A 24,158-nucleotide genomic window follows, 5' to 3' on the forward strand; every position below is an offset into this window, starting at 1 on the left:
CATACAAAACAAAGTGTACATTCAGTTGTTTACAGTACCATTATATAGTTGTGCATTCATCACCAAAATTAATTTTTGACATTTTCATTACACACACAAAAATAATATGAATAAAAATTAAAGTAAAAAGGAACAATTAAAGTAAAAAAGAATACTGGGTGCCTTTTTTTTTTCTTCCCCCATTTTTCCACTCATCCATCCATAAACTAGACACAAAGGGGAGTGTGGTCCATATGGCTTTAACTGACATCAATCATAAACTCTTTCAAAACATTGAAGAAAATGGAACACTACCTAACTCATCTTATGAAGGAAACATCAATCTAATACCAAAATCAGGCAAAGATGCTACAGGAAAGGAAAACTACAGGCCAATCTCCCCAATGAACAGAGATGCAAAAATTCTCAACAAAAACTTGCAAATCGAATCCAAAGACACATTAAAAAAATCATACATCAGGACGAAGTGGGGTTCATTCCAGGCATGCAAGGACAGTTCAACATAAGAAAATCAATCAATGCAATGCAACACATTAACAAATCAAAAAGGGGAAATCAAATGATCATCTCAATAGATGCTGAAAAAGCATTCGACAAAATCCAGCATCTTTTTTTGATAAAAATACCTCAAAAGGTAGAAATTGAAGGAAACTGCCTCAATATGACAAAGGGCATATATGAAAAACCCACAACCAGCATAGCACTCAATGGCGAGAGACCGAAAGCCCTTCCTCTAAGATCAGGAACGAGACAAGGATGCCCACTGTCACCACTGTTTTTCAACATTGTGCTAGAAGTGCTAGCCAGAGCAATCTGACAAGACAAAGAAATAAAAGGCATCCAAATTGGAAAGGAAGAAGTAAAACTGTCATTATTTGCAGATGACATGATCTTATATCTGAGAAATCGATGACACAGCTACTTGAGCTAATAAATTTAGCAAAGTAGCGGGATACTAGATTAATGCACATAAGTCAGTAATGTTCCTACACACTAGAAATGACCTAACTGAAGGGACACTCAAGAAAAAGATACCATTTTCAACAGCAACTAAAAAAAATCAAGTACCTAGGAATAAACTTAACCAAAGATGTAAAAGACCTATACATAGAAAACTACGTAAGTTTACTAAAAGAAATAGAAGGGAACCTAAAAAGATGGAAAAATATTCCTTGTTCATGGATAGGAAGTCTATATATCATTAAGATGTTAATTTTACCCTAACTCATCTACAGATTCAATGCAATCCCAATCAAAATTTCAACAACCTGCTTTGCAGACTTGGAAAAGCTAGTTATCAAATCTATCTGGAGGGGGAAGATGCTTCTAATTGCTAAAAACATTCTAAAAAAGAAAAACGAAGCAGGAGGACTTACACTCCCTGACTTTGAAGCTTATTATAAAGCCACAGTAGTCAAAACAGCATGGTACTGGCGCAAAGACAGACATATTGATCAACAGAATCAAACTGAGAATTTGGAGACAGACCCCCAGATCTACAGTCAACTGATCTTTGATAAGGTCCCCAAAACCACTGAACTGGGACATAACAGTCTCTTCAACAAATGGAGCTGGGAGAGCTAGATACCCATATCCAAAAGAATCAAAGAGGACCCCTACTTCACACCCTACACAAAATTAACTCAAAAATGGGTGAAAGACCTCAACATAAGAGACAGTACCATAAAACTCCTAGAAGATAATGTAGGGAAACATCTTCAAACTTTGTATTAGGATGTCACTTCCTAGACCTTACACCCAAAGCACAAGCAACAAAAGAAAAAAATAGATAAATGCGAACTCCTCAAGCTTAGAAGTTTCTGTACCTCAAAGAAATTTGTCAAAAAGGTGAAGAGGCAGCCAACTCAATGGGAAAAAATATTTAGAAATCATGTATCTGACAAAAGACTGATATCTTGCATATATAAAGAAATCCTACAACTCAACAACAGTAGTACAGACAGCCCAATTATAAAATGGGCAAAAGATATGAACAGATGGTTCTCTGAAGGGGAAATACAAATGGCCAAAAAACACATGAAAAAATGTTCAGCTTCACTAGCTATTAGGGAGATGCAAATTAAGACCACAATGAGATACCATCTCACACCAATTAGAATGGCTGCCATTAAACAAACAGGAAACTACAAATGTTGGAGGGGATGTGGAGAAATTGGAACTCATATTCATTGTTGGTGGGACTATATAATGGTTCAGCTACTCTGGAAGTCAGTCTGGCAGTTCCTTAGAAAACTATATACAGTACCCTTTGATCCAGCAACTGAACTTCTCGGTATACACCCGGAAGATCTGAAAGCAGTGAAACGAACAGATATCTGCACGCCAATGTTCATAGCATCATTATTCACAATTGCCAAGAGATGGATACAACCCAAATGTCCTTCAACAGATGCGTGGATAAGCAAAATGTGGTGTATATACATGATGGAACACTATGTGGCAGTAAGAAGGAACAATGTCGTGAAACAGATGACAACATGGATGAACCGTGAAGACATAATGCTGAGTGAAATAAGCCAGGCACAAAAAAGAGAAATATTGTATGCTACCACTAGTGTACACACTTTGAAAAATGTAAAATAAATGGTTTATATTGTAGAAAGTAGAGGTCCTAGCGACAGACAGCAAATAGTGAAAGGGAAATGATAATCTAATAAGAACAGGTACGTTATGGAAGGTAAATTAATGTTCTGGGAATGCTCAGGAATGACTATGGTTTGTTAATTTCTGGGGGGTACAGTAGGAACAAGTTCGCAGAAATGTAGTTCTTTAAGGTTCTTTGTTTTTCTTATTCCTTTGTTGGGTTATAGTCTGTCTATTTTCTTGGGGTAGGGTAGGAACATACTGGAAGCAATGTAGTTATTTTAGATTATTTGTTTTTTCTTACTCTGTTGTTTTGGTTTTGTTTGAAATGTTTTTTATTGTATTTTTAATTTTTTGATAAAGTTAAAAAAAACAATGAATGAGTGTGAAAAAAAGTAAACGAACAATGTGTGGAAGAGGGGAATGGAATGTTTTTGATATTCTTTTTTATCCTAATTTTTATTTTACTTTTGGAGGTAATGAAAAATGTTCAAAGATTGACTGTGATGATCGATGCACAACTATGAACAACTGACTGTACACTCTAAAGGACTGTATGTTATGTGAATATATCTCAATAAAATTGCATTAAAAAAAGAAATGAAGTACTGACACAGCTACTATGTGGATAAACCTTGAAAAACCTGTGCTAAATGAAAGAAGCAATCACAAAAGGCCATATATTGTGTGATCGCATTCATATGACGTGTTCAGAATGAGCAAATCCATAGAGATAGAAAGTAGATTAGTGCTTGCCAGGTGCTGGTCACAGGGAAGAATGGAGAGTGACTGCTAAGGGGTATGTGGTTTCTTTCTAGGGTGATGAAAACGTTCTGGAATTAGTGGTAATAGTTGGACAAATCTGTGAATATACTATAAACCACTGAACTGTACACTTCTGTAAAGGGGTAAATTTGATGGCATGTACACTGTATCTCAATTTAAAAATGTATGGGGAAAAGAGTAATGGAAAGAAATATAAAAAATGATCTGCATTTGTTTATATTTACAAAAAGAAACAATGGAAAATAAACTAAATAGAAATAAAAACCAGTTACCTATAAGGGAAGGGAAGGGAAAAGGGTGAAGTGACAGAAATAGAGGGAAAACTTTGAATATACCTAGTTTGACTTTAAATATCAAAAAGAATAAAATTAAATAAACAAAAAAAAAAACAACATCTGAAAAAGAAAGTGAAATAAATGAAATGTATCAGGTTGGTGCCACAGTCATCCAAAAATCCAGTTATTCAAAGAATATTTAGACATAATACTTTGTATATCCTTAATAGAAATATTCTAAGAACAAATATAGGTGCAAAAAAAATTCCTAAACTTAATTCTGCAGACTATTTATTAGTAAATAATATTACTATTATTTAAGAGAATTATACATTTATCCTGCCTTTCCTGCACAAATTATAAAATAGCCCTAGTTTTTGGAGAAGAGTCCCATTTCACAGAATTAGAATTAGAAAAACCAACATTTCAATCCCTAATGAAATAACTGATTCAAGCATCATCCAGGGGTGAAACTGTTAAGGTAAAAGAAATGATAGAGAAACTTATAGTGGAGGGATCAAGTTGTCACCACCTGAACCCACTGTTCAATTTTGGAAACCAAGCACTGTGTGCCTCCTGATGATACAAAATGATACACTTATGATGTATCCTTGCCAAAAACTCTGAACTTGAATTTAAGCAAGTTTTTCTTTAAAACATTACTTCCGTTTATAGGAAATAAAGGGCAACAAGTTAAAGTACATAAAAGGAAGCAAACCAGCATCCACAATATGGGACATTCTATATGACCCAAATGATTATTCTGCAACAAGCCTATGGCATGGAAAAAAAAAGTGAGCAAAAAAACAGACCTAAATTAAAAAGGACTTGTTAACCAAGTGCAGTACTAGACCTTGATGGATCTTGATTTAAACAAACCAACTTTAAAGACATTTTGAAACAACTGGAAAAAACTGAAGTTTGTTGGACTGACATGAAATGAAACCAAGGAATTATCACTAATTTTGACAGATATGATAGCATTTTTGTTATGTAAGTAAAAGTTTTTGTGTAAGTTTGAAATTTTACATAATAAAATAAAATAAAAACACTATACAGGCTAAGCTGAATATATCTGAAGTCCACATCTAGCCCACAGGCTACCAGTTTACCACCTCTGCTTAGAGTTTATCATCACATAAAAAACTGCTTCATCCCCCTAAGATCTCAACTCTGAAATTCGCATCTCTGATTACACCTCTCCAACTCCCTCAGACCCACTGAATTACATTGCTGTTCTATTCGTAAATAACCTACAGTCTCTTCTCTCCACTCCTCCATTTCTGGCTTCCTTTTTGTCCCCACAGTCAGCCATTTTAACAATTACCTGATTCCATTCTGGAATCTTGAGTTCATTTCTGCTTTGGTAAGTCTCAGCTCTGAGTAACTTTCATGGCCCATTTTCTCACCATGTATCTAGTTTTTAGATTTTTGAGCAATACTGGAGGGAAGCCATGAAATCTTAATAGGTCTACCAAAAAGTTATACTATGTACTCTCAGCTTGTTCCTCATACACTGCTTCCCAATCCTTCTATTGACTTTAACTGGTTCATTCAGTCAATCAACTAGTTCTGAAAACTTATCATGTGTCAAGAATTTTCTAACCTTCGAGAAGCTTACAGGGTACTCTACTTACAGGTTCCCATAAACACTCATAGTCTCTTCCAACACTTCCCTAACCTCTCCTTGTATGAGCTAACCTCTTCTTGCATGAGCTAACCTCTCCTTGTATGAGACAACTGAGGCCAACTTTTTCTCCTTATCTTCACTACCACACCTCTTGAACCAGTAGTCTTCACCTGCTGGCAGTGTTTCACTTTACACCCAGTCAGCTGTAAAGTCAAGTTGATTCTTCCACTGGGTCTCTTTTCATGCTTCCTGCTACACCCTGGAGCCTAACCAGACTAAAACAGTTGCCTCTGTCTCTCTGCTTCAACTCAGCTTATGCATCATTGCCAGTTTAATCTGCATTAAGCAGAGTTTTCATAGAGTACACCTTCCGTAAACTCTACAAACTCTGCATCATGGCATTCTAGACCTTTTCTCCCCATCTTCTAAACAATTTTTTTATTGTGGTAACACAATATATAAATAACACAAAATCTCCCATTAGGCCTTTCTTGAGCTATCTTTCTAGCCTTGCTTTCAATGTAACTTACCAGGCCCCATGACAAACATTCTCTCTCACAAGACACAGATTCTCTGTGGGCTGTAACTGACTTCTGTTTGGGAGGATGGCATTGGGAAGGGAAAAAGATATCACTTCAGCTTTTCTATTGAGCTTACAAGGTCTGGCTGCAGTAGAATATGTTCAGATATTTTGAAAGACATCTTTAGCAGGGAAGACCAGGTCATTTGCATAAAGTGAGCAAACAAACAGAATTACAGGGAATTAATTTAAGGCTGCAAAACAGAACATGAGTCACCAAATCTTACTCTTTTCTCTTCATCTATACTTCAGGGAATAAATTTGTGGCTCTAGCTGCCAAAGGCATAGTTTTGCCAAAATGAAAAATGGGGACTGAAAAAGACCCATTATCAGAAGGCAGTAATTTTATTGGGGCTGCTGTCACTGATAACAATCCTTTCTTCTGATTAGAAATCCTTCTGAGAGGAATGGAAATGTTAATTCCTAAAGAACAGGATCCATATTTGATGTCACTTATAAAGCACCCAGCACACTGCCAAGCAAATTTCCTATCTCCTCAAAAAAAGTTCTGGATGAAAAAGCAGCTCAATGGTACAGGTGAAAATAAAAAGGACAATTAAATGTTTTTCTCCTGATTGTAAGACCCTTTGGATCTAATTATCAAGGCCCTTGATTTCTGATTCTATCATGATGAGGAGAAAGCTTTATTTACCTTTATGGTGAAGAATTTTGTTTATTTTAAGATTTCCTTATTAACCCCACCACCACCACCAACTTCTCCACCTTTCCTGCAATCTACAAAGGGTACCCGTTCTAGTACCTGAGTGAACCACCAGATGTTTTCGCAGACTAGAATACTCAGCAAAGGAACGGCCACACCCTTGAGCTTCGCAAAGGAAAGGCTTCTCTCCTAGAGACAGGAAATAAGAACAGAAAGATTCAATCTCCTGCTGAATTGACTGTCTAGTGCTTTCTTTACCTATCAGCCTTATACAGTGCCCAATGACTTAGTCCGATTTCTTGAATTCACACTGTATAATTTCAACTGGATGCCTACCAAGCTGCAACCCTCAATGATCTCCTGCCCACCAGACAGCCCTGACCTTTGCCTTAGAGCAGCTGCCGCTGAGCTTCATACTTCCCTCTCCCCTCCTGGCTCAAAGGCTAACCCCTCCAGGTGCCATGATCTACTTTCTTTAGTCATCCCCTCCCCTCTGAGATTAAGAGTTTATATGCTATAAAGATTTTTACTTTCCATCAATTCTTAATGAGATTCAGTTTGTAGCTCCACATAAAAGTACATATTTCTAAAGGTTACAAAATGGTATTACTCAATCCCATTTTACACAGTAAACAAATAAAAACAGATTTTTAGTCACAAAGGTATAAAGAAAAGTCTGTTATGATAAGTTAAAAGTGGCCATATTCAGGTGGTGATATTATGCATGATTTATTTTAATCTGTTTTTCCATTTACTATAATAAGTATATATTACTTTAGTTATTTTAAAAATCAAAGATGGGGAAGCATGGCAGAGTAGGAATCTCTAGGAATCAGCACCTTCACAATTGGCAGGAACTGTCTAAATCAACTATTTTGAAACTCTGGAGTCTAGTGGAACACTGTGCAGCAACCAGGGAAAAGTTAGAGGAAGAGGCTGACAAACTGTGTGCTGAATAGATGAATTTCACCCTCCGTGTAGTGGCTACCACCCCCATCTGTAGGGAAATATCTTCAGGACTTTGTAGTAGGCAAAGGATTTTCAGATTTTATACCAAACATGTAAGTTTCAAAAGAACAAACAGATAAAAATGGACTTGATTAAAATTAAAAATGTTTGTGCATCAAAGAACATTATCAAGACAGTGAAAGGACAACCCATGGGATGGGAGAAAATATTTGGAAACCATATATCTGATAAGGGTTTAATATCCAGAATATATAAAGAACTCCTACAACTTAGTAACAAAAATGGGCCAAAGATTTAAAGAGACATTCTCCAAAGAAGATATTCAAATGGCCAATAAGTATATGAAAATATGCACAACATCGTAAGTACTAGAGAAATGAAAACTAAAACAATGAGATACCACTTCACACCCACTAGGATATTTACTATTTTTAAAAATGGAAAATAATTGTTGGCAAGGATGTGGAGATATAGCAACCCTCATACATTGTTAGTGTGAATGTAAAATGGTATAGCCACTGTGGAAAACAGTTTGGCGGTTCCTCAGAAAGTTAAACATAGAATTTCCATATGACCCAGCAAATTCTACTCCCGGGTATATAGCTACAAGAACTGAAAGCAGGAACTCAGATATTCATCACAGTATTATTTTACAACAGCCAAAAGGTGGAAGTAACCCACGTATCCATCATCCAATGAATGGAGAAACAAAATGTAGTGTAACCATACAATGTAAAAAGAAATGAAGTGCTGGTACATACAACAACATGGATGAACCTTGAAGACATCGTATTGCATGAAATAAGTCCGATGCAAAAGGACAAATACTATATGATTTCTCTTGCATGAAATAATTAGAATAAACAAATTCATAGAGAAAGAAAGCAGAATAGTGGTTACCAGGAGTGGGGGTAAGGGAGAATGGGGAGTTATTGTTAAATGAGTATGAGTTTTGGTTTGGAATGATGAAAACAGTCCAGAAATAGATAGTGGTAAAAGTTATAGAGTATAGTCAATGTACTTAATGTCAAAGTATTGCCCATTTAACATGGTTAAAATGATTTTTGTTATGTATATTATACCCCAATTAAAAATAATTTTTATGGGGGTATATTCATATATCATACAGTCATCCGTGGTGTACAATCAACTGTTCACAGTACCATCATACAGTTGTGCACTCATCACCCCAATCTGTTTTTGGAATGCTCTCCTTGTACCAGAAAAAGTAAAAATAATAAAAAATAAAAGTAAAAAGAGAACATTCAAATCATCCCCCCTACCATCACCCAATTTTTCATTTAGTTTTCATCTCCATTTTTCTACTCATCCATCTATACAATGGATAAAGGAAATGTGATCCACAAGGATTTCACAATCATATTGTATATTGCTATACAATTGTTTTCAAGAGTCAAGGCTACTGGGTTGCAGTTTGATAGTTTCAGATATTTACTTCTAGATATTCCAATGCATTAAAACCTAAAAAGGGTTATCTATATAGCACGTAATAATGCCCAACAGAGTGACCTCTCGACTCCATTTGGAATCTCTCAGCCACTGAAACTTTATTTTGTTTCATTTCACACCCCTCTTTTGGTCAAGAAAATGTTCTTAATTCCACAATGTTGGGTCTAGATTCATCCTCAGGAGTCATATCCTGCATTGCCAGGGAGATTTAAACCCCTGGGAGTCAGATCGCACATAGTGGGGAGGGCAGTGAGCTCACCTGCCAAATTGGCTTAGCTAGAGAGAGAGGGCCACATCTGAGCAACAAAGAGGCACTCGGGGAGACTCTTAGGCACAATTATAAGCAGGTGTAGCCTCTCCTTTGCAGTAATGAGCTCCATAAGAGCAAGCCTCAAGATGGAGGGCTCAGTATACCAAACTGCCAGTCCTCAATGTTTGTGAGAACATAAGCAACAATCCAGGTGAGGAAGCCCAACACCTCTGCATTTTCCCCCAGCTCCTCAGGGGCCCCTGCATATATATATTTATTCTCTGCCCAAATTACTTTGGGATGTGTCGCTATTTCACACTAACCTATACAAACCTACCAGGTCTCACTTCCTATTCAAAGTTCCATGTAATTATGGTGTTTGAACAAACTGTATGAGTTAAATACAAACTGTATGAGATAGTTCACCAAGTAAACATCTCTTCCCTTGGTCTTACATGGAATTTGAAGTTTTAAAACACAGAGTATCATCCTTTACCCTTTAGCCTGATTTGCCCTAGCACTAACCACATCTGCTTCATTAATATCTCTAATTGAAGTCTGGACTCTTTTTCAGCTTTTTTAACAGTTGCTATATGCACTAATACTGACATTCATATCTGCCTAGTTCTAGTTCTGAGTTTCAGGTGTCACACAGATACCCAAAGTTCCAGGGATCGATCAGGTTATACACAAATGGGTCAGCATCTCAGGATCTGGTAAAGTCATTACAATCAGGAATAGATGTGACTGCTGTAAGAGCTTACAATCTAGGGACCGTTATAATAAACGTCCCCCTGATAAGCTGTGCTCTAAGATTCAATTCTGAGTTTACACGTTGTAGTTAGTCTATATTGGTGAGGCATTCTAGTGTTTGCCTTTGTTTCTGGCATACTTCACTCAAAATGCTGTCTACAGGATCAAAAGCTTTATGGTGAAAACTGAATAAAGTCTGTAGACTAGATGACAGTAATATTAATTTTCTGATTTTGATATTGTACAATGGCTATGTAAGATGTTGCTTTTGGGGTAAACTGGGTGAAGGATACACGGGCCTCTCTGTACTATTTTGCAACTTCCCATGAGTCCATAATTTATTACAAAATAAAAAGTGAAAAAAAATAAAAATAAAAAATAAAAAATGCAGTCTCTATCCTCCAAGGACATAGTCTAGTGTGGGAGACAAATATATTCAGAAATAACTTTCATCAATTCCTCTACAAAGTGTCTTAAGCATTAAAAAAGGACAAGAATTCCAATTATGGTAATTATTTGAAAGAAACTAAATTTGACTGGTCTTAAGAGATGATAAGGATTGAAGTGAGGGTTAAGGAAATTCTAGGAACACAGAAATAGTGTGAGCAGAGCCTTGAGCTTAGAATGCCCAGGTCAATTTTAGGAAATGGTAAGTGAGGCTAGCATTTATCAAGGTAGCTGTTACCATGAAAGGAGCTGGGCCTTGAAGGAGGGAGCTAAGAGTGAGATCTCTGAGATACTATCAGTAAGGAACACTAGAAAATAACTGCAGTAATGAGTTAAAGTTGACTTCAAAAGTGTTAATAAAGACTTACTATGCAAATTAAAGTTGGAAAGAATTTATATCTTTTGTCACTGTCTGAAAATCCGTTTTTCATTTGTAAAATGGAGATAACATCAATCTCTGCCTCAAAAAGAGCAGAATTGGTGACCTAAAGCAAACACATCAATCAGAAAAGCTTAAGTACCAGAAAGCCTAAGAGTTAGTGGCAGGGCATTAAGCAGTATCTAAGTGGTTACATTTCATGATATGTAGCCAAGTTTCCTAAGAAAACTCATGTTTCCATGGGAATAAAAATAACAAAACAGAACACTAATTAAGAAACTAATCATTCAGTTGAGTAGAGCTGTACCTTACATAGACTTCATGATGGTTCTTGATTCAGTTCAGTGGTACTTAAAGTGCTGATCCACAAACTATTATCAGATCACAATGAAATAAGAAACGTGAAACAAAATGTAAACCAACCATTATGTTCCTAAGTACATTGCTTAGCTCAGCTAACATTTTTTTCAAAACAAGATTTTCTGCATTTTCACCACATATATGGGGCTTAAAAAAAAAACTTGATAAAGGAAATGGTGTAACGATTTACGTTCTCATGCAAGTTCCTTATCTCATTGTAACCTATAATGAACAGATTTTACTGCTCTAGATTTTACTGCTCTTTCAGACTGCACCACAGTTTTATGTTTGTGACTCCCTAGTGGTCTTGTTTTTCGAAAGCATATTTGTATTCTCACACCCTCCCCAGAATACTAGGGACTCAAAAAGTTGCTGAATGAAAGAACAATACACTAACACACGGGACAGAATAGATTTCAGGAAAACAAAAAATCCTACTTATTGATAAATAAGGTCAAACTGTTAACAATTTGGACTAAAGAAACTCAGAAAAAGAGAATTTAGAAAAAGATTCCACATCACTCTAACAGCATAAACCTCTGCATCAAGCTGGCCTAGGTGACATGGTATCCCTATCTGGAAGCTGAGAGGATGGTGATTTTACTGAGGTAAGGGACATGAGAAGGAAGAGGAGGTTCAAGGGGCAATGCAGCATAATGGGTAAAAGCATGGGTTTTGACATCAGCCCTGAGTTCAAATCCTGGCAATACCACTTAGTAGAAGGAGCAAATTATTTAACCTCTCTGAGAATCAGTTTTTCACCTATAAAATGGAGGTAATACCAATCTCAAATGATTATTTTGAGGATTAAATGAGATAAGGCAAATTAAATATTCAGCACAGTGTTTGGCACATAGTAATCCCCTAAAATGAAAGTTTTAATTATTTTCATTGCTACTAATAAAGATCCTAGGTCAATTTTACATTTGAGATAAACTGAGATGTCTATATTTGAAAATAAAACCCTAGGACGAGTTTAGGAGTCAGACCAGAATTCTAATCCAAGCTCTGCCATTTCCTAGCTGTGCAACTGTTGGGTAAGTTATTTTACTTCTGTTTTTTTCATCAATATATAGAGTATCTAATACATAAAGTTGATTTGAAAATTAAATAATATAATGTACATATGCTTAACACAATACGTGGTACAGATTAAAGTGACTCAAATGCTAACTTTCATTCTTCTATTATTATTAAGACTCAGAGCTGTGAGGCATTCAGGTAGTAATGACAAAACTGAAGCATGAGATTGCTGAGAGCAAATACACTGAGTGAAATGGGAGGAAGCTGAAATTCTGAAATTGGTGAACAATTAAGAGACTAACAAAGGCGACAGCTGGTAAAAATTAGGAAAGGGGGGGGGAAAGGAGAAAATTAGGCCATAAATTGACTAAAAGAAAAAATTTTAAGATGGTCAGAATTAACAAATGCTACAAAGATGATGAAGAGCACAAGAATTCTAGATTACTGAATTTAACAGTAAGTCCTGGTAAACTCTACTTCTTTACTTAACTAGTCTGCTAGATAGTTTTCTTGCTCCTCTATTTAAATTGCTTTCTTGGAGCAAAAATAGCTCATTCTCCCCCAAAAAAGCGGAGAACAGAGCTATTCTGCCCTAAAATATATCCAGTGGTTTTGGGGACTTCTGTCAATCTAGAAGGAATCAGAGGGACATGCCTTGAACAAATGTGGTTTCAGCTTGGACTTCATCTTTTAAATGCCCATTAACTATACCTGCTATCATTTCAGCAATGCAAGAATGAACATAGACAAGACAAAGTGGCAAGAAAGTGGAGAAGAGTAACTACACATGCTGATTAAGCTCTGGCAAGAGACTAACACATGCTTGACCAAGTGGTTTGGAAGGTCATCCTTTGATTCTTAAGAGTCAGGGAATCTATATTTTGACCCTTTGATATCAACATACTGTTGGACCCCAAACAAATCACTTCCCATTCTTGTTTTCCATGTTGTGAGACTCTAAGAAGAGAGAAAACTCCTTGAAGTCAGGGATTATATCTTAATTTTTACATTATATCCCCCTACCTTACCCTATTTAGTGCCTAGAACAGGATCTGTATGGTTTGCGTAACTCAACAAATGTTACTGCCCCAAATTACATCTGCATAATCTTCATACATATTTGAAAACAGACTGATTTTGTTCATATCACATTATATCACTGTTGTCTGAGAAGGTCTTATAACCTTACTACACTTTGGACTCCTGGAGGCAGGAATAAAAACTGCCTATTTCTTGCCATCTGACAAAAAGCTCAATAAATGTTACTGAATGAACCAAAAACTGCCATGAGGCTTTTGGAAAAAGAAATACCATCTTCAGAGTTCTAACAAGAACCCCAGATCTTCATCTTCATCCCCTCCTCTGAGGCTTTCCTAAGATAGGCAAGCAGGCACCGAGCCAAGCAGATCCTCCGCTGAATGCTGGGGTTGTACACACCTGTGTGGATGCGCAGATGGTTCTTCAGGTTTCCAGCTGTTGTGAACTGCTTACCGCAGCTAGACTCAGGGCACATAAAAGGCTTCTCCCCATTGTGAGTCCTCATGTGCACCTTCAGCCTCTGCAGCACATAGAAGCTTTTCCCACAACCTTCTGCAGGGCAGATGAAGGAGCGGTCATTTCTGCAAAAGTAATCACATAAGCAACAATACCTGAAAAGACCTTTTGTTAGAGAGAACAAGCCAAAGAGCCTCTTTATTCTCAATGGCAGACATTACATCCTAAACCTAGATATATCAGAATCATCTGAAGAGTGTTAAAAATACAGATGATCAGGCACTACCATTTGAAATACTAATTTCACAGGTTTAAGAAGGGGCCCAGGATTATGTATTATATTTACTAAGTACTCCAAGAGACTATGTTTTATAATGAGATTTAAGAACTCTTGCTCTAAGACATTTAGGTGCCAAATATCTTATTTAACATTTGTCAAGAACAAGGTAAATGAGACAATGCAAATCTTTCCATTAAAGAACAAAAGACTTCTTAACCAGAAGTGAGCTGGAGCCTTGCCTAACTTTTATTTGTCAATCCAGGGGACAAGTTCCTCCGGAAGCATCAAAGTTCTAGAGCTCCATGTATGGATCTCAGATTTGCTCACCGATGAGTTTTGAGGTGGTACTTGAAGTGAGCTGGCCACACAAATGTCCGGTCACAGCCTTCAACTGTACACTTGAGTTTCTTCTCTACTTGAGGAAGAGGCCCAGAATCTTTGGGTTGCCCATCACCAGAACCAAGGTGAACATTTTCCCCTGTAACAGAGGCACACATTTGTAAACCAGGGAAGGACCCCACTCAGATGCTGTTTTTCAACCAATAAAGCTCCTATAGATTATCCCTAGTGATCACTAATCAGATATCTGTTTTCATCTTCCCCAGCATTCTTTGTATCCATTCAACAATAGAAATGAGGGTGTTCTACATTCCCACGCCCTTACTCCAGAGAACTACTAAAAACCATCTTGCTTTGTTCCAAAAGATTAGGCTTCTCTGACAAATATAAGAAATGTCCAATTTGGCTTTATATCAGAAATATCAAAAAGCAGAATTAAACCTGTTCTGCATTGCACAGATTGATGGGTGGGGTGCTACAGGTAATAAAATCCTGCGTTTTAAAGAGGAGTGGCCTTTCTGGCTTAATGGTGGGCTTATAACAGATTTCTTTAACAGACAGTCATGCTTGGATTTTCATCTTCTGAAGTCAATTTGGCTTCTTCCTATCATTCTGGAGGATAAGAATCACCTTCTGATTTCTTGTACCACCCCTCTTTAGTTATAAAAAATTTAAGAATGCAAAGTCTTAGCTGATTTTTTAAAATTATTTCTAACCATGTTAAAAAAACAAAACAAAAGGAAGTTATTCACAATAGCCAAAAGATACAAGCAACCCAAATGTCCATCAACAGATGAATGGATAAATAAAATGTGGTATATTCATATAATAGATTATTATACAGCCAGACAACAAAACATGAAGTTCTGATACATGCTACAACATGGATGAACTTTGAAAACATCACGGTGAATAAAATAAACCAGACACAAAAGGGTAAATATTGTATGAGTCTACTTATAAGAAAAACCTAGAATAGGCACATCCAAAGAGACGGAAAAAAGATTAGAGGTGATGAGGGGTCAGGGTTGGAGCAATGGGGAGTTATTGCTTAATGCGTACAGTTTCTGCTTGGAATGATAAAAAAGTTTTGGTAATAGATGGCGGCGATGGTAGCAAGATATTGTGAATGTAATTAATATCACTGAAAACTACACATGAAAGTGGTTAAAATGGTAAATTTTTGTTATATATATATGTTACCATAATAAAATGTTTTTTAAACTTGGTGATTTTTATTGCATACAAATTATATCTCAATAAAGCTGATTAAAATTTTTTTAAAAAGTTAGAGATAATATCTACTGGAGTTTTGTTGAATAGAATGAAAAGGAGAAGCACACAGTGCCTTTTTTAGATTTCAATGAAACTAATTAATTAAAAATTTATATAAATTCCAGATTAGCAGATGATATTCCTTATCTCTGATTTTCTTCAAGATATAGTTAGACACTAACAGAGAAAAACATTCACAACCACTTAGCTCTGCTATAAGAATATGGAGTTAATGATTCCTCTCTATATAACTTAGAAATAAAATTTATATTTCCAAATTTCCCTCTCAAAAATCAAGAATAATATATATATGTTGTATCTATCACACTCTGAGAACTTGACAGTTGACTAACATCAGTTTTGTCTCATCTGTTATTCCTTTTCTCTCCCTGCCCTACATTTTCCTTGCTGCACTCCACCAAATGTTAGTCATCAAGCTAATTGCTCCAAGGTCAAAGCAGAACCTAGCTGCCTTCTGTTAAATATTAATTTTTTCTTTTAAAATATTGTCCGATGTAGGTTGTTTAATTAAAAAAGTAACACCTGAACATGGGTAAAATTTAAACAGCACAACAGTGCATAAAGGAAATTTCCCATCAACCCCATGCAAATCCAGAGATTTACCTGAGTGACAGTTGGGGCTTTGTGTATCAAATTTTGTAAATACAATGAAAATACTGATATAATCAAAAAACAGGGGAAATGAAAATATGGAATAAGCAAGACTAAAAAACCTTTGAAATCTCTCCTGATTAACCACTCAAGATTACTATATATGATCAAATATAAGATACATTTTTTTCCCTTGAAAAAATATATCTCAGAAAAGAGTGAGTTGCCTCATATTTGAATACTTATAAAATCACTCAAAAGAGTGCTTCCGGGGGATGTGAAAGGAAATGAAATAAGCTTCAGTGGCAGAGAGATTCCAAAAGGAGCCGAGAGGTCACTCTGGTGGGCACTCTTATGCACAATTTAGACAACCCTTTTTAGTTTCTAAAGAATTGGGGTAGCTGGTGGTGGATACCTGAAACTATCAAACTACAACCCAGAACCCATGAATCTCGAAGACAGTTGTATGAAAATGTAGCTTATGAGGGGTGACAATGGAATTGGGAAAGCCATAAGGACCACACTCCACTTTGTCTAGTTTATGGATGGATGAGTAGAAAAATAGGGGAAGGAAACAAACAGACAAAGGTACCCAGTGTTCTTTTTTACTTCAATTGCTCTTTTTCACTTTAATTATTATTCTTGTTATTTTTGTGTGTGCGCTAATGAAGGTGTCAGGGATTGATTTAGGTGATGAATGTACAACTATGTAATGGTACTGTGAACAATCGAATGTACGATTTGTTTTGTATGACTGCGTGGTATGTGACTATATCTCAATAAAATGAAGATAAAAAAAAAGAGTGCTTCCTTGATTACTTTGTTTTTGAAAACAAAGCATTGTTTGGGGGAAGACATTAGCTTAAACGACCTCAACCAAGGATAGTTTGAGATATTTAGACACTACCTACTGAAACAGGTTTAAAAAAAAAAGAGATAAAAATTCGACACCTCATAATTACAAATTTTGGATAACACTAAAAACTGTAAAGACCCTACTATTATGAAAATAGGGTACTATGCACTTAGGATAAAATTTCCAGTGAGGGTATCATATATAGCAAGGTCAGCAAACTTTTCTGTAAAGGGCCAGACAGTAAATATTTTCGACTTTGAGAACCACACAGTTTTCCACTGCAACCACTCAATTCCTCAATTGTAGTAGCCACAGACAATTTGTAACTAACAAGCATGACTGGGTGAGGATTTGGCCAATGGGCCTTTGCCAACCTTGTGATATACCATATCATATACAAAATACAAATATTTCTGTATTTCAAGCAACTTAGCTGGAAGAAAAGATGATGTACTCCGAAAAACTGTGCTACAGAACTCACAAGGTGGCTTTAGTAATGACAAAGAAGATATTTATGTCAAAATGCATGGAAATGTATGCATTTTCTGTAAATCTACAACTAACTGCGCTAATAAAAAAATGAAAAAATGCAGAGAAGTTGAATAAAATCACTTCAGTTCCCGTTAGCGGAAAAAGAAATAAAAATATATGTCATATAATATGATTTAAAATGTGTAATGTAACCAAAATAATAAAAACTTCAAATAAGAACCTTCCAATATTTAATTTTATCTATATGCCTAAATATTTACATATCTAAGAAGTTAGAAAAGAAAGGCTTTTAGGGAATGATCTCACTGGGAAAATGGGAGCTTGCTTTATATTTTCGATTTGCTCTATATTCAGGCATACAACATGGTTGTTAGGTAGCAAGATAATATACTTCGAGAGTAATAAAAACATTTCCACAATGCTTTGCTGATTATAAAGAATTTCCCAGATAGAATCTTCTTTAATCTCTGTAACAACACATTCACGAAAGTTAACTGATCTCTATGATCTCTAAATTTTCAACTGAGAAAACTGAGCTACGAGAGGTTAAACTGCCTACAGTAGGGAACTAGTAAATGATTGGGCCAGGTCTGGATCCTAGGCCCTCAGATTCTGAATCTCAAACAAGCTCCCTTCCTATACCACTTCTCATTGGCAAACATGGTACTACTTTCTCAATGTAAATTGGAGATGCAAAGATTAAAAGTTCCAGGCTCCAGAGATTAGCAAAAGCATCTCAGGAAGAATGTGAATTTTAGAGTCCTCCCAAAATGGTAAAATGAGCCATTCTAAGCAGCACTATGTTCTCACAAACAGAACTAATTATTTTGATAACGAATAAAATCAAAGCTTTGGAGCAACAGCTGATTTTGCAGTGGTTTAGGAGTAGTTTCAACAGAGAAGTGGTTCTCAGGCTTTAGCATGCATCAGAACCACCAGGGAAGCTTGTAAAAGAGAGATTGATAAATGGCCAAGAAACACATGAAAAAATGTTCAGCTTCACTAGCTATTAGAGAGATGCAAATTAAGACCACAATGAGATACCATCTAACACCGGTTAGAATGGCTGCCATTAAACAAACAGGAAACTACAAATGCTGGAGGGGATGTGGAGAAATTGGAACTCTTATTCATTGTTGGTGGGACTGTATAATGGTTCAGCCACTCTGGAAGTCAGTCTGGCAGTTCCTTAGAAAACTAGAGATAGAGCTACCATTCGATCCAGCGATTGCACTTCTCGGGATATACCCGGAAGATCGGAAAGCAGTGACACGAACAGATATCTGCACGCCAATGTTCATAGCAGCATTATTCACAATTGCCAAGAGATGGAAACAACCCAAATGTCCTTCAACAGATGAGTGGATAAATAAAATGTGGTATATACACACGATGGAATACTACGCGGCAGTAAGAAGGAACGATCTGGTGAAACTTATGACAACATGGATGAACCTTGAAGACATAATGCTGAGCGAAATAAGCCAGGCACAAAAAGAGAAATATTATATGCTACCACTAATGTGAACTTTGAAAAATGTAAAACAAATGGTTTATAATGTAGAATGTAGGGGAACTAGCAGTAGAGAGCAATTAAGGAAGGGGGAACAATAATCCAAGAAGAACAGATAAGCTATTTAACGTTCTGGGGATGCCCAGAAATGACTATGGTCTGTTAATTTCTGATGGATGTAGTAGGAACAAGTTCACTGAAATGTCGCTATAGTATGTAACTTTCTTGGGGTAAAGTAGGAACATGTTGGAAGTTAAGCAGTTATCTTAGGTTAGTTGTCTTTTTCTTACTCCCTTGCTATGGTCTCTTTGAAATGTTCTTTTATTGTATGTTTGTTTTCTTTTTAACTTTTTTTTTCATACAGTTGATTTGAAAAAAGAAGGGAAAGTTAAAAAAAAAAAAAAAAGAAAAAAGACAAACAAGGAAAAAAAAAAAAAAAAAAAGATGTAGTGCCCCCTTGGGGAGCCTGTGGAGAATGCAGGGGTGTTCGCCTACCCCACCTCCATGGTTGCTAACATGACCACAGACATAGGGGACTGGTGGTTTGATGGGTTGAGCCCTCTACCATAAGTTTTACCCTTGGGAAGACGGTTGCTGCAAAGGAGAGGCTAGGCCTCCCTGTATTTGTGCCTAAGAGTCTCCTCCTGAATGCCTCTTTGTTGCTCAGATGTGGCCCTCTCTCTCTGGCTAAGCCAACTTGAAAGGTGAAATCACTGCCCTCCCCCCTACGTGGGATCAGACACCCAGGGAAGTGAATCTCCCTGGCAACGTGGAATATGACTCCCAGGGAGGAATGTAGACCCGGCATCGTGGGATGGAGAACATCTTCTTGACCAAAAGGGGGATGTGAAAGGAAATGAAATAAGCTTCAGTGGCAGAGAGATTCCAAAACGAGCCGAGAGATCACTCTGGTGGGCACTCTTACGCACACTTTAGACAACCTTTTTTAGGTTCTAAAGAATTGGGGTAGCTGGTGGTGGATACCTGAAACTATTAAACTACAACCCAGAACCCATGAATCTCGAAGACAGTTGTATAAAAATGTAGCTTATGAGGGGTGACAGTGGGATTGGGAATGCCATAAGGACCAAACTCCACTTTGTCTAGTTTATGGATCGATGTGTAGAAAAGTAGGGGAAGCAAACAAACAGACAAAGGTACCTAGTGTTCTTTTTTACTTCAATTGCTCTTTTTCACTCTAATTATTATTCTTGTTATTTTTGTGTGTGTGCTAATGAAGGTGTCAGGGATTGATTTAGGTGATGAATGTACAACTATGTAATGGTACTGTAAACAATCGAAAGTACAATTTGTTTTGTATGACTGCGTGGTATGTGAATATATCTCAATAAAATGATGATTAAAAAAAAAAAAAAAAAGAGAGATTGATAGGCTCCACTGATTCAATAAATCTGAGGTAAGAGTTTCTGATTCAGTAAATCTAAGGTAAGATCTGAGAAATCTGCTTTTCTAACAAGTTCCCAGGTGATACTAATGAGCCAGGAACCACAGTTTGAGAATTAATGGAACAGAGAAGTGGCATGCTGGACTGAAAAGCAGCAGCACTTCAGCCATCACAACCAATTGCTGAATTGCTATGAGCAGCAATTTAATTTCAGCAAAAACATCATCTGCCTCATTAACTTAATTTTATTTTCATTGGTTTTGTAGTTTTATTTCTATCTAACTAATAAAACTATTCTGATTTGATAATGGTATAAGAGTTCTAAGTATAAGAAATCTATACTAAATTCTAGGTTTTTACATATTTAAGTAACATTACAATAAAAACAATTCAAGATTACACCAAGGATCTGTAAGGGTTTTTTTGTTTGTTTGCTTTTTTCTCCTAGAAGAGACTCTACATTTTTTAAGTTTGAGAATTGAGAATGTTAGTTTAGGTGATTCTGCACACAAATATGGCATGGTCAAGTTATTTTATAGAAAAGAAGATTTAAAAAACAAAACACACTTCTAAGCCTCTGCTCTCACCAAGAAAATAACATGGTTTATATTCATCTCAAAATTAGATCCATTGCATTATCAAAAATCTCTTTGCACAGAAAACTGGAAAGAAAAATGCCACTGGCGTCTCACTCACCATTACTGCTGGTTTTTGCATTCTTTGCCAGTTGTGCACGAGTAGCAGCAATCAAACTGTCATGGGCCAACTCCTGAACCCGAAGGAACCATGGAATGCTACTGTCTGTGCTCTCACTGGAAAGAAAATCACTTCCTGAATCCTCTGTCTCATCCTGTACAAATACTAAGTGCTCAGCTGAAGAGCCCAAACCTGGAAGAAACAAGAAGATATTTGAAAGTTAGCCATCAAGCAATCCTTTTATCTGCCCTGGTAAGAAACTCTCCATGTCCCACCAGGTATTCCAGTTCTTCACCTCTCACCTCAAGCTTCTATTCTTATAGGACTGATTAGGCCAACACCTTTCCAGTACCAGCCTACAGTGTTGTCTTTACCTTGACTCTTCCCGTTTCAGAGACAAAAATGTTCTTCCTGGCAACCAAGCCAGCCCCCACCTCTCATATCCCCACCCCATCCTTCAGTTATCCCTTCTGTATCCTTCAGTTAATTCCTATCTCCCATCTGCATCCTATTCCTTCCTACAGGCCAGCTTTCCCTTGTAGCCTGCAAACCTGTCCTAGCTTACGTCTCTTCCATCTTTACTTTTCTTTAAAAAAAGAAGTACTTTTTCCAGTCCTTGAATCATTAGCCACCCTGCATCACTTAGTACCTTTTCTTCCCTTGGCTTTCCCCACATGATTCTCTCCCTCTCCAGCTGCTTCTTCCCATTCTTCTGCTCCCTTCTTAAAAGTTTTTTTTCTCAGGGTCCAACCCTTGCCTTCATTTATGCTCCAGACTCTTGAGTGAAAGAATCCAGCTCATTGTTTCGTACACTTCCTGAATGCTGATAGCACCAAAGCCAGTTATTTCATACCAGATCTCTCTTAAGAATTCTGAATCCCTGTTTCTAAATTTCTAAAGAACACTTCTCCTGAATGTCCCTCAGAAATCTCAACATCGACAGGCCCAAAATACAATTAATCATCCTCCCCCAACCCCTATTCTTCCTGTGCTCACTATCTCAGTGAATGGCACCACCACTGATTTAATTTCCCAAACATGAAATTTCTGAGTCATCCTAGAGTCCTCCCTCTTACTCCACACATTCAACTGGTCACCAGACTACACTAATTCTCCAAAAAATAAAATGATAAAGTTAAGTATGCTGGCCCCTCTCCCTCACCTTTTTAAAGCCCGAGTAGAATTCAGGAAAGGATAAAGAATACCTGCTCTTGTTAGGTTAAGAAGAATAAAAGAAGTGCTATCACTTGGCTGTAGGTCTTGCAACAAGCTAGGCGGCTCTGAAGTTGACAAAAACTCCGGGGACTTCTGTACTGTCTGAGCCCTCGTCTCTTCTCCGTCTGGGCCCACATTCACCTGAAGGCTTCTCAACACAGCTGAGGAAGGGACCTCCTTGGAGGAATTAGTATGATTTGGAGTATCATCTAGTACAGGGAAAATACCACAACTTTATGTAGCATCTATCTCCAAGGAGCTCACCACTTTTAATATATAGCACCTAATACCTTTATACTATCCCTTAGTATCTAAACCCTCAAAGGAACACACAGCGTTTTCCTTTTACAAATACAAAAATTGCCTCAGACAAGAACAGGGAGATGGCTTTGAGTTCTAAAAGGAGTCAGCAAAAATGTGAAGAACAGACTCCTCTGACACTTGGCAGTAATTAATAACCAACCAATCCATATTTGGACATTTTAGAACTCTGTATATTTTGAGGCCATAAATCAATGCTTGTTACTTGAAAAATGTCAATCTATGCAATGAATACCAACTTAAGAATAGGATTTAAATTTTACATTATTTTTCTTGTGGAAAGATCCTTCCTCTTAATTTTTACAAGATGTATGTGACAGTTGTACTGAGATAGAGAAAAAACACAGCCTAGGAAAAAACTGAAATATAAGAGAATCATCAATATGTTTCATTATAATTCTAGGTTTAGGCTGTATGTAAAGAAATAATTCAGAAGACTTCTTTCAAGAACCTTGTTCTAGGAGAGGGGATAAATTTCCAAAGATTTTTGTTGGAATTTAATGAGAAATTGCACTGCAGCACTGAAGCATCCAATGTTCTCAAGGGTTTCAAATCATCTTTATAAAAGGCAGGTAACATTTTTTCCTATATTGAGAAGATAATAGAAAAAATTACAGGAATAAAAGAAGAAGCCTAGGGACATTACTAGCATTTCAAAGTTTAATGAAGATCAAATTTTATTAGCACCTGGAAATTTTCATACACTGAAAATTCATAGAGGTTTGGAAAACAACTCCCAGCATAACACTAGAAAAATCAGAGTTGAGAGATGGAAGATGTAGGAGAACTAGGAGCTAGAAAGGGAAAACTTTTTAACACTGATTGAATATATCCATCATTCTTGAATCTTTAAAAACAGAAAAAGGTTCTTAAGTCACTTGGAAAATCAAAGAAAAAGAATACCACCTGAGCACAGTAACCAGAAAACTTAGTAACAAGTAAGTTGCCACAGATAGGTTAATATGACCATACCCTGATTTAACATTAATATTCCAAATTTTAAAAAAGGGTCAGAAAATAAAGAATTAATAGCATCCAAAAATAATGTTATCCCTGCTAATACTTAAGGTGTGGTAAGTGTCAGTGGACTAGACAACCAACCCCACCACTGGCTATTCTGCTTTTACTAATGCCAGAACTATTACCAGGAGCTTAAGCTAAAAAGAAACAATTTCTGATGAATGGCTCATCAGAATGTTCATTAAAAATTTATAGTTCCTTTTCAAGAAGTCTTTTAAGAAACAGGAAAAATTCTCCATTATTTATTAAGGCCCTTCGGATGAAGACTCCATCTACTGCCTTTACAACTTCCCACAAAACCTTGAGTGGTGGTTTCTCATAAAGGGTGACTCTAACGGCAGGAATCTCCCTCTTCCCATGCAAAGCTAAGCTCTAACTGTGCTCATCATTCTGATTCCTCCGACCTCTCTAGGAGCCTCCTCACTAACTATTCACTGTCTCTTTCTATCTGCA

General features: G+C 36.7%; 1 protein-coding gene across 5 annotated transcripts in view; it reads right to left on the minus strand.

Annotated features, from left to right (window-relative positions):
* Positions 1-24,158, minus strand: part of ZNF410 (zinc finger protein 410) — a 64,656-nt gene that overhangs the window by 18,953 nt on the left and 21,545 nt on the right. For all 5 annotated transcript variants that reach the window (XM_037832322.1, XM_037832321.1, XM_037832318.1 and 2 more), the window contains exons 4-8: positions 22,355-22,573; positions 21,150-21,341; positions 14,289-14,439; positions 13,625-13,806; positions 6,636-6,725 (exon numbers count right to left, since the gene is read on the minus strand). In XM_037832322.1, the coding sequence (XP_037688250.1) occupies positions 6,636-6,725; positions 13,625-13,806; positions 14,289-14,439; positions 21,150-21,341; positions 22,355-22,573 (834 nt within the window). The remainder of the gene's footprint in view (positions 1-6,635; positions 6,726-13,624; positions 13,807-14,288; positions 14,440-21,149; positions 21,342-22,354; positions 22,574-24,158) is intronic.

This window comes from Choloepus didactylus, chromosome 4 (genome assembly GCF_015220235.1).
Source record: "Choloepus didactylus isolate mChoDid1 chromosome 4, mChoDid1.pri, whole genome shotgun sequence".
Taxonomy (NCBI): domain Eukaryota; kingdom Metazoa; phylum Chordata; class Mammalia; order Pilosa; family Megalonychidae; genus Choloepus; species Choloepus didactylus.